General features: G+C 41.9%; 1 protein-coding gene across 16 annotated transcripts; it reads left to right on the top strand.

Annotated features, from left to right (window-relative positions):
• Window positions 1-540: 540 nt before the first annotated feature.
• Window positions 541-18,365, top strand: pecam1b (platelet and endothelial cell adhesion molecule 1b). Of its 16 annotated transcripts, none has more exons than XM_076729620.1 (16): window positions 541-712; window positions 829-864; window positions 4,287-4,583; window positions 4,857-5,138; window positions 5,209-5,478; window positions 7,062-7,334; window positions 8,591-8,869; window positions 9,208-9,486; window positions 11,216-11,317; window positions 11,440-11,470; window positions 12,548-12,627; window positions 14,648-14,701; window positions 15,283-15,378; window positions 15,858-15,914; window positions 16,953-16,975; window positions 18,174-18,365. In XM_076729620.1, exons 1-16 carry the CDS (start codon window positions 670-672, stop codon window positions 18,273-18,275), a joined length of 2,304 nt encoding a protein of 767 aa, XP_076585735.1. In that variant the 5' UTR covers window positions 541-669; the 3' UTR covers window positions 18,276-18,365. The 16 variants fall into 16 exon arrangements, 15 of the variants coding, with proteins under 15 accessions (XP_076585735.1, XP_076585734.1, XP_076585733.1 ...); XM_076729619.1 differs by having other exon boundaries at window positions 18,171-18,365; XM_076729618.1 differs by having other exon boundaries at window positions 11,216-11,344.
• Window positions 18,366-18,400: the final 35 nt, after the last annotated feature.

The raw sequence follows: 18,400 nt of genomic DNA, 5'->3' as shown, positions 1-18,400 counted from the left end.
TGATTTTGTTTTAATTTACATCTTGAATTTGAAGCAAGTCCCTGACAAACCACTGAAGACAAAAGCGACCGTCCTCAGTCGTTCACTCACGTAAGTTATAATAGGAAGTATGTGTACCAGTGGAAATGGTTCCACCTACATGTGTCCCGCAAGAGCCAGGCTAAGGTTAATGTCAGTGAAAACACTTTTTAGTAGCTGAGCTAAACCATTATCTTCACTTCAGGAAATGGGCTTTGTAACGCAAACAATGTTGTCCCGTCTTGTTCTTGTCTCTACCTGCACGGCCCTGCCAGCCCACGTCAGAGGTGAAAGGCCTGTCTACTGCACCCCAAGCAGTCCAACATTATTGTGACTACCATTTCACACACATGCATGAAGGGGACCAGAAGAGAACATTCCACAACAGCAAAGAGCGGGCGGCACGAACATCCTGAGGAAACAACACTCACTTCCTGACAAATTAAGCCAAGCCGACGGCTGTTCGGGTTGATAACCGCCACCGCTGGCTGACCACTCAGTGGCTGAGGTATAGCACCACCTAAGTGCCCGCTCCCGCCCACTAGGATCAGATCTGCCCCCCACACACCGCCTGTAAACCACCGTAGTCACAAGTGTGTTAACCTCCAGCAGAGCCGGCAGTGTTGGGATCCTCAGTGTCCCTCAGACAGGATGGGACTCCTGCTACTGCTCACCTCCACGCTCCTGTCCAGCTGTAAGACTGCTGACCTTTAACTTCTGCTGTACTGGAACTCTTAATATTTCTTTAAGTGGAGGTGCTTGATAGATTTGTCTCTAACCTGGTGCTCTACTTTCTTATCTTGCCCCAAGACTTCCATCCAGGGAGAGTGGTGAATGCACAGCAATGTAAGTACAATCTAAAATAAATCTAGGATTAGATTTGTCTTTACATAGATACAATTTACTGAGTATCTTCCACAGGATTGTGTTTGGAGTTTAAAAAAAGGCCCAATGTTTGTGGAGCATCACTGCGTTACTTTCCATGTGGACAAAGTCACTGGGCTTTGATTGGGAAGAGTTTTCAATCAGTTGTCAGACACTAAAATCACACTGGAAAAGCCAGGAGAGACAGAGAGACAGTCAGTGGAAACAGTCCTGTTTGTTATCAGAGCTTTCTGTTCGCTGGTGTGTGTTATGGTGGAAGAGCCGCGGTAGGAAGCATTGGGAACATGATTGCGAGCAGTGTCACACGCCTCCCTGTCCCCTTGAGTTGGCTGGTGATGGAAAGCATGAGTCAGTCCGGATCAGTTGTAGCAGAGATGGAGGCGTAGATCGAGCCAAGGCACAGGTTCACGCTTGAAGAATGACGCATAGTTTTGATTGGTTCTTGTTTTATATTTGTGGTTGCTTCTTACATGATTGACTTATCAGATGCAACCTTTTCGGATTGTTCCATTTGAATGTCTTTCAGTGCCCCAGAGAGATGATCTGTCCACTATTTCACCAGATTGAAAAAAAGATTAACTTAAAACTTAATAATAACTTACTTAACTTAATAATATTGTAATAATATTAGCATGACTTTTCTAGTTATATCATAAACCACTGACCAGTGTTTATTTTGATAAAGACAAAAGCAAGACAGAAAACAAGAACACAATGTAAGAAAAGAATTTCATCGGCATAAAAATTAAAGGCAGAGAGATATAAGATATTGGGAAATTAAGTGAATGATAAATCAGAGTTTTTTACATTTTTTTTTTTAATCATTTGAGAAGAATTTTTGCTTTCCTTTCTTGATGATCACCTTGCAATCCCCCAACCCCACACACTGAAGAAAAAAATATATTTATCTTTAAAGTAAAATTACAGAAGTACAATCAGCAAACTCAAAAGTAAAAGTACTCATTCTGACTGATATATGAACAGTGTTATAAAGCTGGTGCATCGAAGCTTAAGTAGCATCTCACTGTTGTTTGTGGAGGTGGAAGTAGTTTTAACTGCTTTATGCTGTATATAGTTTGGTAATTTTGACGAGTGGTTTCCAACTTAAGGGTCCGGCCCTTCCAAAGGCTCACAAGATGAATGTGAGGGGCTGTGAGTTTCTTTGGTGGAATTGATGACTCACAGACTCTGTTTTTTTGTAAGCGTCCTTAAACTACAAATGCTGGGAGTAACTTTAATATTGTGTTGCATTTTAGAAGCTTATCAAATGTTTCTGAATGTAACTTAATGTAGTTTCTTAACTACAGCTGTCAGATAAATGTAGAGGAGTGAAAAGTTCAGTATTTCCCTCTGAAATGTAGTGAAGTGTACAGGAGCTTAAAATGTAAATACTCAAGTAGAAGTACAAGATCCTCGAAATTGTGCCTTAGTATAGTTCTTGAGTAAATGTACTGTTATTTTCCACACTGGCTGAGCATGCACTGGCCATGACTCACACACCGTATGGAGAGGCCACAGCAAATCTCTGCCCTGCATGTCTGATTTTTCTCATCTTCAGGCCTGCCAGGTCCTGCAGAATGATGTTGGGTGTGGGCCAGTTTCAGCAGGCTCTGAAACAGTGGAAAGGCCCCCGGGTGGACTGTTTGTCTCACAAAGTGCTTTTCCTGTCCTTATTTTAAATGTTGTTCTCCAGATTTGTTTACTGCCCCACAGCGTCCCACCGTGAGTCACAACACAAGTCTGTTGTCTCTGATGCTCCACCATGTTGGTGGGGATGCTTGACATATGTGTGCAGATGCCTCAAATGTCTCTTTGTTGCTCCTTACATTCAGGAGTCTGACATCAAATACTGGATCTCTTATGCATCATTCATTGGTTTCCACCTGTTTGTGCAGGCAGCTTTGGGGTCAGTTCATGTGATTATCAAAGCATTCACGTACGGCCAGTTTGGCTGCTAAACAATCAATCCACAGACAATGTGGATGAGACATAAAAAGCTTCCTTATAGTAAACCATGACAGGCAACCATGATAATCAAAAAGTAGGCGAGCCACTCATGATGCTGGATCCAAAAATTAAAGAACAAACTATAGAGTGTTAAAGGCTAAACAGGTCTTTCATAGCTGCAAGATCAGTGATGGCCTGTTGATGTTACGGCCCTTCGTGACTCACCAAGACCTCTTTTCCTCTCACCTAAAAGCAAGCTGCTTATAACAGCACCACAAAGGCACCAAGGTTGATCTTCTCAGGTCCAGCTGTATATATAGACAATGATTTTCCTTATTTGCTCCTCTCTTCTGCCATAGTTGTGTTTTTTTTATCTTCATATCGCGACCAAAGAATTTTACAGTCTTGATGTCGTGCACTGTGTCTCGTGGGAGTTGCATACCCAGAGAGGATGCTGTCACACAACACATCAGCTTCCTGAGGGCCAAGCTGATACTCCGTTTTGTGGCAAGACGTTTCAGCAGAATGACCATTCAGGAATGTTGATTTGAACAGGAATGGGAAGTGATTAAACGGAAATTCTATTCAATCCATTCGTATGCGAAGCGTCACTCTTGTGTGGATGTAAAAGCTCACAGGAAAGAGGGTAAAAGATGAACACTCATGACTCAGTGTAGTCTGTCCTCAGGATAAAAAACGGCAATCATCTGACAGACAGGTAAAGTGTATAGGACAGGTGATTTCACAGGGGAGACAAAATGAAGACAGAAATGGACTCCAGAGAGAGGTCAAGAAAAGACTGCAACGTCAAAAGGTTCACAGTTTAAGAGCCAGCAAAGAGCAAATACAAAATGGAGAAAAACACAGTGAAAATTAAGTTGTTTTGCAATTCAATTAAGTTTGTTTTTTATTGATTTAATTTCATTTTATTGCCGAGATTTGAATGAGAAGATTGATATTGCTCTCGTGTAAATCAGCATTTCACTTTTTTTCATGAGAGATTATGTTTGGAATCTAGTTTTGCAGCAAACATCGACAATTTGTCTTTCCAATTCCATGAGGAACCATTTGTGCTGTGCTAAGAAATATTACACTAAAGACAAACAAAAATAAAGATTTCACGTCATTAGTCTCAGGATGTCCATACAAAGAGAGCCGCTCTCTGCAAGAACATCAATGCATCCCTGTCAATTAACATGCATTAATGCCACATGCAAAGTGTTAAAACCAAGTAGAAAGTAAAAAGAAAACGATGTATTTTACTAGAGAAGTTATCAACTGAACTCACAGTGAAGCAAAGCCCTTATTGAAATGGTCTAAAGAGTAAATGTTAAAGCTCGACCATGAGGTTTCAGAATCAACAGCTCGCTCTTTTACAGGGTGGTACAATAGTTTGCACATTAAATCTAATTCATTTTATTTAATTCACTCCCTAGCATTCACGATAAGAGACGTCACCCTGTCCATCGAGCCCAGTACTGACGTGACTCGGGACACCAATGTGACTTTGAGATGTCAGGCCATCGTGAGCAGCTCGGGGCAGGAGCCGCTCAGCCGTGAGTACACTATATACAAGGACAGCAACACAATCTACACCAAGACCTCCAGCACCTCAGAGGACCTTCTGTATCCACTGCCCGAGGTCAGAGTGTCCAACACCGGCAAATATAAGTGCGCGATCAACATTGAGGGCAAGCAGATGACCAGCCAAGCCAAGAAACTCACAGTGACAGGTTGGTTTTTGAAATGTGTTTAAGATCTTCTGTCAGGATGATATTATCAAAAACTGCATTCTACTCTACCCCGACTGTTTCCTACACAGTTTTAGCCATAATAAATCCCATGTTTAGATAACTTTCACTGACAGAAATGATGTGTTTATGTGCCACAGCAATCAGGAGAAGTTCTTCAACACTGGCAGAAGATGCTGCCGTTTGACTTCCTTTGTTTTTTCAAAAATCCATCTGATTAAATCTCAGCACATTTCTCACATTTTGGGTCTCCAGGCCTGTCAAGACCAGTCCTCCACCTTAACAAACGTGTGGTCAGTGAAGGGGAGGAGCTAACGGCCAGCTGCACGGCACCTGGCGAGACAGGCTTCATTTTCTTCTACTTCTATGAAGACTCGAAAGAAATCGTGGAGAAGCAGGTCAACTCCAACCAGGCAGAGGCCAAGCTTCGCTTCAGCAGCATTGGCATACACAAAATTCATTGTGCCTACATTGTACTCGTAACGCCAGGCTCCTTCAAGTCCAACCAAAGCACCAGCATCACTGTTTCAGTCAAAGGTAGGAAGCTTTTTGACTTTTCTGTACGTTTCAAAGCATTGGACCCGTCTCATTGATTTTGTCTCCTTAGAGCTGCCTGTCACAGTGGTTTTGGAGATCTCCCCTCCGTACAAGATCTATGAAGGAGACCAACTTGTCATCTTGTGCACCATGAGCAACTTTGGGCGTACCTCTGAAAGTGTCCACCTCTACCTGAGCCAGGGGACCCGCCTTCTCAGCACTGGAAGCACTAAAGTCAACCACAGCATGGTCGCACAGGCAAAGGACCCTGGAGAGTTTGAGTGCAGATTAGAGATGGGAAATGTAGTGAAAGTCACCACAAAGACAATTTCAGTGACTGGTGAGTGGACAGAGGAAAGATGATCTGTGTCTGCACACTGTACATGTAAACCTGTGGTCTAACTACTGATATTCTTAAAACCACTGATGATTGTAGGCATTAGCTGTGTTCTTATGGAGGCTACAGCTATGGAACCCCAAACAACAAAATGTAGTGAAAGGCGGTCAGACAAGTCAAATCTAACTTTCCTAGCTAGCTAGCTAGTTAGCTAGCTGTAAAGGCTCTTGCTCAGTGTGCTCAGACAGCGGTGGTTTCAGTTAAAGCTGCACTAAGCAGCAATTGAACACAATGCAAAACCATCTGCATCTCTCTCTGCTGCCTCGTATCGCTCTGCTAAGCACCTCCAACCAAACCCACAAGGCAGCAGAAGGCTGCCCTGCAAAAACCTCAAACCTCATAGGGCCTGCTGTCCACGGCGGCGGCCTCACCAATAAGACATGGCGTCAAACACAATGAGCCCAAAGCTCCATGTGTAGCTGTACGTCATTGAAGGCAGAGAGGAACTGGAAATTTATCAAAAGTTTTTCCACCATTGGAATCGGGTTTTCACTTTTACTTTCACTTTATCCCGCTCTGTCACAGCACGCAATCAAAGTGTGGAGAAAGGTCTGACTAAGCAAGACGAGGCTTTCACTGTCTGAAGGGATGTGCACGTGCATCTGCATTTGTAGAACAGCCAGTAGCAATGCCCTTTCTCTGAAATGACCTGTGATTGGCCAAAGTCTCGCATCATGGGATACATTTTCTAAAACCTGAATAGGGAGGAAAGAGGAGATACATAAGTCCAGTTTTCTGGCAGACCACTTGAATTACATTTTTTCCCCAATGACACAAAAAATAAACAGACTCAATTGCTTTGTTGATGTTAAATACAGACAGATACACACATACACATACCTTGGACTAATCATTGCCCGGAACATACATGGACACACACACCTCATTGTCATACAGACTGGTTTCTGAACTTAAGCTTTTTTGTGCCTTAAACTGCGTGAAAATGTAAGGGAACTGACCCTGGGCCGCTGCAGTGAGGATGCAGCCTTAGTTCATATGGGGTGCCCTGCATTTAAAGTTTTAGTGTGTGACTCAGTGGCACCTGATGGATTTGCAGACTGATGGGTTTGGATGGAAAGTGCATCATGTTATTACTCTTAGAAATTTTCTGGCAAAAAAAAAAAAAAAAAAATCAAAGAAGTGTGCAGAATCTCTTTTCATGATCCCGTGTGGTTGATGAATAACCTTGTGAGTGAAGCTTTGCCTAAACAGCAGTACAGACACATCGATCATCCAGCATGTGTGGTATTTAGAATATTTTGAGGGAACAGCAGGTTTTTCATACATTCTTATGTTACTGATATTATTTCCAGAAGGAGGGCTCCTGTGCTCTTAACATGCACAGCAGGCAAACAGCACTTCATGTACTACTTCAAGCTACTGTCACTGGTTTCCAGCAAGTTTCTAAATAATGAAATGTTGCATGTTAAAGGAAAAGTGCAAAGCTCCACACCTATCAACATTTACACTATTAAATGACATCAATGCAGACGATGACTTGTCCTGTTTTTGACATCTACCCACAGAGCTGTTTTCAGTGCCCACTCTCACCATGTCTCCAGCTGAAGTCTTTCAAAAGGAATATATGACACTAACCTGCAAAAGTGAGAGCTACGCCTCTGAAAGACTCCGCAAGGGAGAGTTGACTTACAGTCTTGATCCACCCCAAAGCTTCCTGATGTCCAAGGACAACGGAGTATTTTTTGGCAAGGCCCTGCTGTTAGATTTCAACTATACCTGTGTTGCTCAAGCCAAGGGCGTCGTGAAACACAGTGAAACCCTGACTGTACGTCCTAAAGGTAAGATGACTTGGTGCAAATTTTAATACACCAATTCAGAGGGGATTTAAGCCTCATTATGTAAATGCGTCAGCAATTTTACACGTTGGCCTCACTTTTCCATAATGGCCCTCTCTTCAGGTCAGACCTATAGTGACATTAAGGTTAGTGTAAGGGCTGCTGCAGCATAAGATCAGAGAAATGGTTCAACATTTTCAGAAATGCTCTCTCCTGATAAGAGTTAAATGAGAAGGTTGACACAAGCATATTTCCCAAACTTCTGGGAAGTTTGACATTCCTTTAAATATGAGCTGAGTGTGTCTTTTTTGTCTTATCATGAGCGCTGTTAAAATTTATCTGTCATTTTCATCTCTTAAGCACAAAAAGAATAAAATCACTTCGATAAACTACAAAACACTGTAAATTGTTGAAGAGATTCTCCTATTAAGGTTATGATTTTTTTTATTATTTTCACCGGCCACTAGCTGGTGAACATAGTGGAGTATTTAGCAGCTGAAAAAATAGTTATGTCCCTTAGTTAGTAGAGACCAAAACAGAGCTCGAAGAAGAGTGAATACTGGACTTCACCTGGAGGCTAAAACATGGCTCCAAATGAATGCTAATGTCGCTCCATAACAGCTTGATGTATAAATACACAACTGTTGGCCAACAACTTTTCCACATCAATTTAAAAGGTGATAATATATCAATGTTGTCTTCACACTAGTCTCCGCTGTCCCCAAACTGGCCAAACACATCTATTACCGCAGATTTAAGGCCCAAGTTATCGTAATCTTGTCAGACATAATAAAAGAGGCAGCAGAATTTTCTTCTTGCTATCCAATAATGATGACACTGATGGGAATTTTTTAGAGGATTGATTGTGAGAGAATGGGGGTGTTCACTGAACCTCTCATATTCACAATGGCCAGTAATTAAGACTTCACAGGCAAAATAAGTTTTTTAATTCACCACTGATGCAGCCTGTGAGAGAACAGAGTAACTTCCTCATATGCATCATCGTACCTTTCAACTCACCGTTCTCCAGAAGTGACGGTGCTCCTTCTTTGGCACCAGGTGCCACACATCATGCGAGTGTTGTGGTTCTTTCAATAACAGTAACTGAATAAAGCTGTGAAGAGTGTTTACATAGAATGACAAAAGGCATAAAGCCAGCTTGGTTACTTGTTCCATGTCTGAACAGGCCTTTTGTTGTTGCTTCATGAAATATGTCCACAGGGAGTCAGTGTGTTTTTTTTTCCCTTTCTCCTCTTTAGTTGCTGTCTCCATTCCAAAGATCTTGGTGGTTGGCAGGGCGATCCTGGGACAGCCCTTTAAGGTCCTCTGTCAGTCAGACACTGGCAGCCTGCCGATAAACTACACCCTGCTGAAGGATTACACCCCGCTGAGCACAACCAGCGTCAAGCTGCCTTTTCAGCAAGCTCTCTTCACAGTCAACATCACCAACAGTAATGAGATAAACAAGTACATGTGCGAGGCAAAGAATAGTCACAAGGAAGGCCTGCTCAGTAAACGACTCAATGCTACTGTCGTAGGTAAATATTCAAAACAGGTATATTTATCTGTTTGACATGATTAGTGATTAGTGACATATTAGAAGATTGATACCACTGTCAGGTGTGTCTGGTAAAGCTTTAGAGCTTTTGTAGCTTTAGAGGTGATGGCAGGTGGATTTTTGTTAAACTGAGCTAACCAGTTTGCTTGTGATAGCTTCATATTTACTGCACAAGCATGAGAGCGGTATTGATCCTCTCATCAACAAAAGCATATTTCACAAGATGAGGGTGTTTGATTAAGTTTTTGTATGCTTCAATGAACCAATAAAACTGACTGACTAATCCCACCTCTTTTCCTCTGCCTTTTCCTCCCCCAGTGCCTCTCACAGACCTGATCCTGAGCATCCTCTCCAACTCACAAGAAATTTCTGAGGGAGATTACCTCTACCTCATATGCAGCACTCTAGGCACACCACCCATCACTTTTAAGTTGTACCGTGAAGGCACTGAACAGCCGCTGTACAGCACAACCTCCAACCTGAACAACACAAGCTACGAGATCCCCGTGCTGTCCAAAGAGCACAGCGGCAAGTACTACTGCGAGGCTGTCAACCACGCCAACATCGTCATCACCAGTGACCCGGTCATCATAGAGGGTGAGTCTGATGGGATTTATGTTCAGTAGGGACCCCACCGACTCCAGAAATACATAACAACCGTTTACCGGTCCCTCAGAGACTAAACAGAAAGTAAAGAAACATAGTTTAGCCCCAGACTCTCAGCTGGCAGCTTAGGGAGGGCAATGGAATTCTTAAGGTGTCTTCAGATTAAAGATTGGGTGAGTCACCCTGGAGAAAGATTGTTGATCTTTGAAATTCAGCGAATATCTCCTCACGGTCTGCTAGCTGTCCTTTCTGTGTGTGTGTGTGCTAAAAAACAAAAATCCAGTTTTCGTGCACAGCCCTGGCTCTGTAAATGGGAAACAAACAAGGTGTCTCAGATGGAGCCCCAACACTATTCCAGCCAATCAGCAATAGGTGGCATTCATGCATTCATGCATTTATGCTTGTGAACAGGACAAGGGGAAGGGAATGGAGGAAGCAAGGGGGGCGGTAAATCTGGCACGATACCATGTGATCACATCGTGATGAAGGAGAGATGGCAATATCAACAATCCCTCTCTAGTCCGTAGTATAACTCACCCCACCTTTAAACACAAAGCCATATTTTTACTTTTACCTTTTACCCACAAGCTTGCTTGCACTTCCACCACCCTGTGGAACAGTGATGTAATGCAACAGCTGCAGAGAAAAGTTGAACAATGTACAACGTACAGAGGTCAAAGCAGCAGTGATTATCCTCCATATAACATCTAGTACTGAGTAACTTTCTGATTGCTCACTCTCAGCAGTTTGCACTTATTCCCCACAAGCAGCCAACGTACCCTTTTGTGTTCAGTGCAGCTAGATAACATCAAGCACAGACAGTGTTTGTATTGCAGCTTTGACTTGCACTGATCCCAAAACCTGCCAGGATTTCCAGTCCTTTCTCTAACAATGTTTGCCCTTTGCCTTAATTTTGCATAAAGCATTCAGTACTCCAGTGATTTAGTATTGTACTTCCATAAAGTTGCGCGACTTGCACGACATATTAAAACAAGGCTTTAGAGCCATAGCAGCTCCGTCAGGCTGTAACTTAGCACAGCATGGCTTTGAGCTCAATTCTCATAGCATCCTAACAATCTCACACGGACAATGCTAACCAGCTGATGTTTAGCAGGTAAGGGTTTGCTAATTAGCACTAAACACAAAGTATAGCTGAGGCTGATTGGAATGCTATCAGCTTTTCAGGTATTTGGCCATAAACTAAAGTAGTGGACAACATTTTGAACTGACGATGGTGCTACATGAAAAGTCAGGAGGTCACCAAAGAGATTGCAGTTCATGCTGAGGAGGACACGAATGCCTGCACCAAATTTCACCGCAATCGATGGAGTAGTCACGCAGATATTTCGGTCTGGACCAACTAATTAACTAATTGACCAACTGCGCACCGGCATTGCTGTCCCTTGAGCCATGATGCTAGCAAGGATACAAATCTAAGGTTCTAACAGCGCTGTAGACAACAGGCTAATGAGTCAGTCCCTCACAGCTGAAAGAGAGGGCCTAGTCGGGGAATACATTAAGGTTTGCAACAAAATGGAGCAGAAATGTTGTTTGTTTGTTACTCTGACCTTTGTGACCTGCTGCTGTTTCTCTGCCTGTCTGTCTTCGACCATGTTTGTCATCCTGTCCCATTGTATCCCCTCCCCTTTTTTTCCCCTTGTGTTTGTCTTTGTCACTGACTTTCCTTTCTTTCTGTGTGTCTCTGTCTCTCTCTCCATAGTGCACTTGGCGTTGTGGAAGAAAGCTGTGATTGGGGGGTTCAGTCTGGTCGTGTTGTTGGTGTTGTTGGTGGCTGCTGTGCTGTACTTCAGATCCAACCGAGGTAGAGAGACCTACAGTCCACCAGCAAGTCAGGCCTCTTATATCTATAACCATGTATGAAAACCAGCCTTCCTCCACCTACTTCCTCCTGCTCTTCTTCTCACCTCTCCTCTCTTATTGTAGGTAAAAGAGAAGCAGCTGCTGAATTGTCAGTGTGAGTTGGCTCGACTGTTTGCTTCCTCTGAATGTGACAGATACCATAGAAGTTAGTGACAGTGCATCCAGTTTTATTAGCTGGCTTAGATGGCTGAGGACCTGTGAGTGTTATCGCTCTGTTATTTATAACCTTTAGAACCACACTGGTTGTTTTGCATGTTTGTGCTGTAAAAAGCACATAGACTTTGTATAAGTACAACCTTTTTTTTTTCAAAGTTTTTATGTTGATTTCCTGTCTTTTCCAAAAGGTGACCTGCTGTCTCACCCACTCTGCTGGTTGTCTGTTTACCTCACAGTGATAATAGGACTCTTTTTTTTAACAATTTTTGGAGGGTTTAAACAAAGGAGATATAATGCGTTAATTAGTGAGGAGATTTTGAGAACAGAGATGCTGGTAGGCAAATTTTGTTACTGGTCCACCCAGACTCACAGCTTTGTGTTGAGCATACACACATGAGAGAGGTTTTTCATCTAATGCAGCAAGAAAGCGAATAAACAGTTCCCAAAAGGTCAAACTGTTCCTTTGAATTAGATAATGGCACTAATTCATTAATCCCAAGGGAAATTGCAGTGTAGCCAAATCACCTAAATAATTAATGAATAGTAAAGTAGGTGAAAAACTAAAGATAATTAAAAAAAAAAAACAGTGATACAGTAAGAACTAATTGTACATTGAATATACTGTATGTATACTCATTGGTTGATAGATGTCGTATTTTATACAAAATGAGTTGTTTGGCTGAATAAAAATGCAGGAAAATCCAGAAAATAGAAACAAACAAACAAAAAACAACAAACAACTCCCAAACTTAAAGGGGCCCTGTGGAATTTTTGACTACTAATGCCACAATGGAGCAATGTTTTGATGAGTGGACCCCTTTTTATTTATTTTTTTGTATGTCACCTTAATAGTCTACAACATGCAAAGCCACCGGTATGGTTACTGAAGTTCATTTTTAGCCTGCATCAGAATGTGTCGCATATACTATTTAAGGTTTAGATCATTTTGGCATTTGCTAGATTTTTCCTTGACTTCACCGCTGCCCAAGTTGACTTTATTTTCACCATTTCTCAGAAAGCCTTCGAGCCCTAAATCAGATGACTCTTTAACAGTGAATCTAACCCACGACACAGAGGTTTATAACGCAGCCACAGGTAGCTTGGTTTTACTTTTCTATGCACCACTAACTGTCCTCAGTAGTCATCATCTTAACAGCCATTAGTCATTTCTCCTGCCTCAACAGTCACGGCATGTTTCCTGTTGTGGCCACAGCAATCCGTTTTTATCCCATGATCTGTGTTCTAATATGCATGCAGGGTTCATGTTATGGTGACCTGGCTACCTTCATTTATCTAACTGTCTACGTTGCTTTCCAGTCGTAGATGTCCTGTTCAAGTTTATGTGCATGCACAACATGTATGTTGAAAGTATTGTCTGTGTCTGTCTCACTCTTTTGCATGTACATTGTGTTTAAGTAGGTGGCATTGCAGAGGCAGGAAAAGTAGGCTGTTGTTAGGATGCAGTTGTTGTCAGAAGTCAACTCTCCGAGTTACAAGCTGTGCTTACGCAGGAAGAAGCTGCTGTAGCTCAGTCTAGTACATGGCATTGAATGTCAAGTGTTGCAAACTGCTTAGAGCGGCCATTATCATCTTCTTCCAGACGCAGCACCACTCTATGATGGCACAGAGGGGAGAGTGACCAATGGGGTGCGAGATAGCGCGGCATCACTTCCCAATGACATCAGCAACAGGAGCAGCTACAGTATCCCAGCCACAGTGTAGAGATGCCCCACAATGGGCAGGACTTGAATCAAATTAAGCAAAGGACTTTGAGAGCAGTAATCCTGTTTGTGATGTCGAGTGTTGTAGTATTTGGACGCTTTCTTCACTGATGAGTTGTCTCAGTGAAAAGGAGGAGCGTGGTATGAAAAATATAAACCAGGACCCGCTGCTCCCTCTCCCCTCCCCCTGCAATCTAGATGGCCTCTGATTTTATACTTAACATTACTGTCTTTGTCCTTTGTTTCCTCGTTCGCCATGTCCGTGTGGTTTCATGTCCTTTACTGCTGCAACCGCTCCGTTTGTCTGATGTGCATGTTTAAATGGGTTTGGTGACAGACTGATTTGTATATACATTTTATCACCGAAATGTTTGTATATATTTTTGGTTGATCCCTTGACTGATTGGAAGAGACACATATAGAATAAAGACAAAGGTTTTATTTAGAAGTGTGTCAGTACCATTTATTTTTGCTCCAGCTGTTGTATCTGAGGCTAAATATGCTAAAAACTTTTATACTGTGCAAAATGCAAAGTCCACATGCTTATTAATATGATTGCATTAATGCATTAATCTTCCATTACAACATGTGCTGGATTGTGCAGCCGTCCTAAGCACAAGTCCATGACAATACCAACATAACATGAAGTCGATTCGCTCCCGAAAAAGGAACACGCAGCAGAGACTTCCTTGAAAAGTTGAAACAATAGAGTCCGCAAGAGACTTCCTATGCTGGCACAGAGCAGGTTGGGGAGGATAGTGTTGATAAAACTGGTGGCTTTGGGGGGGTAGGCAAGTTTGAATACATGCAGCAGGTGGAGGAAATGAATCACATAAGCCTGGTTGAGCTGTGTGTGAGATTACATTACCAACTAGGAAGTTGCAATGGGAAGTTGTTTTGCCAGAAGTTATTGTGCAGCCGCTGCTGAACTAACAACCTATTGTGCACAAGGCAATGGAAAATTTCTGTATGTGCTAGCTGTACCACAGAAAGTGTCTCTCATCTCTCTGTTATTGCTTTTAGAACAGAGTATAATCTTAATGTCTGGCCATGTAAAAATAGTTCTAATTTTAAGGAAATAAATCATTTTTGTGCAGAGAAGATGAGATGACTGAAACCACTCTCATATCCGACTGTTGAAGCTATAAAAGAAAGCAAATAAGTTCCCAAAAAGTGGAATTATTCCTTTCAGAATTTTCTTATTCAACACACACCACCAAGAGGTCAGACAATATTCATACATGTGGCTCTGAAGTCTGTCATTTTACTGCCAATTACCTATTAAGGTATGTTTTTTGTCTAATCGGTGCAGATTTTTTTTTTTTACAACTTAATTTAAGTCTGGGATTGGCAGCCACTTTATGACATGATGTCTGTCTTTCTGTGTTTCACAGTGAAGGTGGACAGAGCTGAAGTCAGTGTGTGGAGCAAGCGACCACCTGATGCTGGTAAGCTGAGCTTGTAATACCTCCCATTATATCAGTGCTTTTACTCAAAATGTGCACAGCAATATCTACCTGAAACTTGCTAACTAGTGCATTAAACTGACCATGGTTGAGTTTTATTTATTTATTTATTTATTTATTTGATGAATTCAGCTAGTTTCCATTGTAAGAAGCAGACAAGACAAGAAAACAGGATTTTCACCAACTAATCCCCACTCAGGGTTCACTTCATCACTGGGCAGTTTGTTCACATGTCGTAGAGATTAGTCTGTTCAGAATTTAGAATTTCATCCATTGCTCTTTCAGCATTTCTTTTGCACGTTAAGCATGACTTGCCCTTTGAAATAGTAGCTAACTAAACTAAAACTATCACAAACCAATGGTCTGTAGCATAAACAGTAATCATTTGGTTGAAAGCTCTGGAAAAGGCTGCTCAGTAGACCTCAAGTTGATTGTGGATTGTTTTGTGAAACTTTTATTATCAAGGTCAGAAATGAACTTGAAATGAAATGAGCTTTTCAAGAAAACAATACCCTCATTGAAATAATAGAACGTTTTACAGAGAATTTTGTTCATTTATTAAGATGCAACCAATGACGAAGAGAGCAGCGTGGTGTCCAGCGAGCCTGATGTGGAGTACACTGAGGTGGTGCATCCCCGGCCAGTAGATCCTGCCAGAGGTAAAACACTCCACATATACAAAAACTAAAATGACGCTGTTTGGAGGCCATCTCATACCATCGTTTTCAGTCTCTTCTTCTATCCCAAACATCTTTACCAAAAAACATTTTTCTCTGCTTTGCCCACATTCCTTTATAGTTGATAATATGGACACATCCTGGGAGGGGCCTAATTACCCATGATTAACACATCTTCAAGTTACTGTAAATGTTGGGATAACTGCTGAGATTTCCACAGCCAGTGCAGACCTTATAAACAGGAAGGGTTGAGCTAATTGCCAGCCGAGTTTCTGATACTGGCCCGCTCTTCGTTATGGTCTTGTGCTGAAGGTCCCGACGGGTCAGAGATGGCAATTACAGAATGTCACACAACCCCCCTATTTTTAGACGTCGTTAATGATAGATCAAACAGACAGTATCTGCTAAACTTTGTCTTTTGATATTCAAGCAGGCTAATGTGTTGCTTTTTACGTTAACAGTCCCACTCAGAAAAGGCACAGACACAGTGTACAGCGAGCTCCAAAACTCTCCACATGGTGAGTTTAACGTCCTTAAAGCTGCACAGAATGATATTTTTATATTAACAATGGATCAAATAACTGCTTGGAATTGCAAAAGTGGTTGCTCATAGTGACAAACCCACAAAGAATTAGCCCCCAACTGTACAGTTCCCTTCAGTTCTGCAGAGCGTTTTAGCGTCTTTAAGCTCATTGTTTTGGTTTTCTCTCTGTTCTCATCCGTGTCGCCTCTACCACAACAGGCTCGAAGCGAAGTGAAAAACCCACTGTACACTATTTTTGCCTACAAAGTTAGCAGTTCGTTAGTTAACATATTGAAGACTTTAGTGGACAATAAGAGATCTTTCATTCAAGAGTTGGTGCAAACCCTAACGGAGCTGAAAGGAGAGTGAAAGCTGGACTTGGACTGGTGGACAGAAATACGACTTCTAACTGATGAAAATGTTGCTTTTCTCCGTTTAATGTAGAAATAGGCATGTTTGCTAACTCAGCACTGTAAGATGATAATATATTACTGTTGTGTCTTCAGCTCATTGCACTCCCCCCACGTTGCAACAAAATATCAGTGAATGCAACTTTAAATACTTTGGCTGAAGCCTGATGGATTAGTGACACTTATATATATACACAAGTGTATCATTTCTAAGGAACGCTCACTAATGGTTGGTTGGCCAACTGCAGAACTGTGACTGTATCCTGTTAGTCCTGGCAGGATCTTTGTGTCATTAGAACAGCAGCCACACACTGGTTGTGTCTATCAAGCAGTCCATCTGAGTCCTCGTGTTTCCTGTTCAACAGTAACAAAAGAATCCTGCGTTGTTGAGAGAAACATCTGTAAGAGTGAGAGGGAATATTCTAAATAATGGTTCAGACAATAGTGACTGGACTTGTTGGCTTAAACTACATGGGCTGAAACAAAGGCCTCTGCAGGGGAGGAACAAGTGAGTCAGCAAGGTCAGCCACGTCGTCATAACTGTCAAGTGACTAATGAATAACTGAGGTCAGACAGGGAGGGAGCAAGATACACACATTAACCTGGAATGTTTTTTCCTTTAGGTGCTGCTGACCACCATGACTATGTGAGTAATTCACAGCACAATCACACTCATGTTCTTGTCATTCTTTAGCGTCAGTATCGTCATACCTCTGTGCCTTTTTTGCTTGTTGCCAATTAAAAAAACAATATATTTTAGAAAAGCCACCAGTGCACACTGATTAACTGTGAATGCACTCATTATAACGGGATGAACTGTTTATTTACTGCTATATAACCCGGACACTACATTAAGGATAATGAGTTTTCATATTATTTTAAACTTGTGAATACATCCTGCCAGTCATAATCACACATTTCTCTACAGGAAATGCTTCACTGTTTAAATCTTAACATTTTATTCAAGCTTACTGTTTATTTTGTCCTGCATGTAGTATGTAAAGGAAAGATTCTCCATCATTCAGGTCATGGTTATTTAAGGAGTGTTGAAAGGAAAGGAAATAACAAATAATAATAGAAGCTTTTTGACCAAATTTGATTTACTGCTGATTTAACTCATATAAAATGGTGATAAAACTTTTCCTCCCAATTCATTTGAACAACTTAAATAGCTCTCATACAGTACTGTTATTCATTTATGTTACTCATGCACTGAATTACTAAAACCATCCTGGTATCCGCGCTGCCTCCTGGTCACAGTGACTGTTTGCAGGCCGATAGTCCAGAATGAGAGGGAAACTGCTGTCAGAGTTTCCAGACAAGAACAAAGGAATTTGGGCTGGGGCTTCCTTCCTTATCGCCCGCTCAGATCAGTGCTGTGGCCCAGTCAAATTACTTCCAAGCCCATCTCAGCCAGAATACTGTCCCCCAGCCTGCCTTAATCGCTGCTGCTCCTGACTGCGCTGTTTGTCCCTACATGGTGTTGGAGGCAGCTGTAGAGAGGAATTTGAAATAATAAACTAAGGATGTGACATCATGCTCTAAAAATGGTTCATTCTTTCATCAGTGTATCTTCATGATGACAGGTTAAGAGGTTTGGTCTGATGGTCATATTGTGATTTGACGTTTGTATTATGTCAAAACTTGAACTCGTGCAGGAGAAATTATTTTGCACAGGTTTTACCACATCCAGAAAGGCGTGCTTTTGTTCAAGTTTAACCTCATCCTGCGATGCTTTTGATCGTCATGGTCTGCCTGCCTAGAGACACCACTGATGTGTTTAAATATTAGAACGATAAACGAATGAGCTGTGTGTTTAATGTCTCTTCTTTGTGTGTCAGCAGGGTTCAGTAGAGTACGCTGAGCTCAACGGTGAACAACCTGAGGCCGATCACTACTATCCAGAGGTCAACAGCTACCAGGACCTGCCGGTGCCTGTGGATTAACCTTCTTGTCTTCACACACAGCTCTGTTTCCCTCTGTTTTTGTCAGCTCTACCGAGCACACTCTCCGATCAGTGAAGTGACTGACTGCCAAGTTAGCTGTAAATATTTTTGCATCTTAATAAACG

The sequence above is a fragment of the Chaetodon auriga genome, chromosome 4 (assembly GCF_051107435.1).
Source record: "Chaetodon auriga isolate fChaAug3 chromosome 4, fChaAug3.hap1, whole genome shotgun sequence".
NCBI classification, from domain to species: Eukaryota; Metazoa; Chordata; class Actinopteri; order Chaetodontiformes; family Chaetodontidae; genus Chaetodon; species Chaetodon auriga.
Note: the sequence above shows the minus strand (reverse complement) of the source record. Positions and strands in the feature narration are given on the sequence as shown.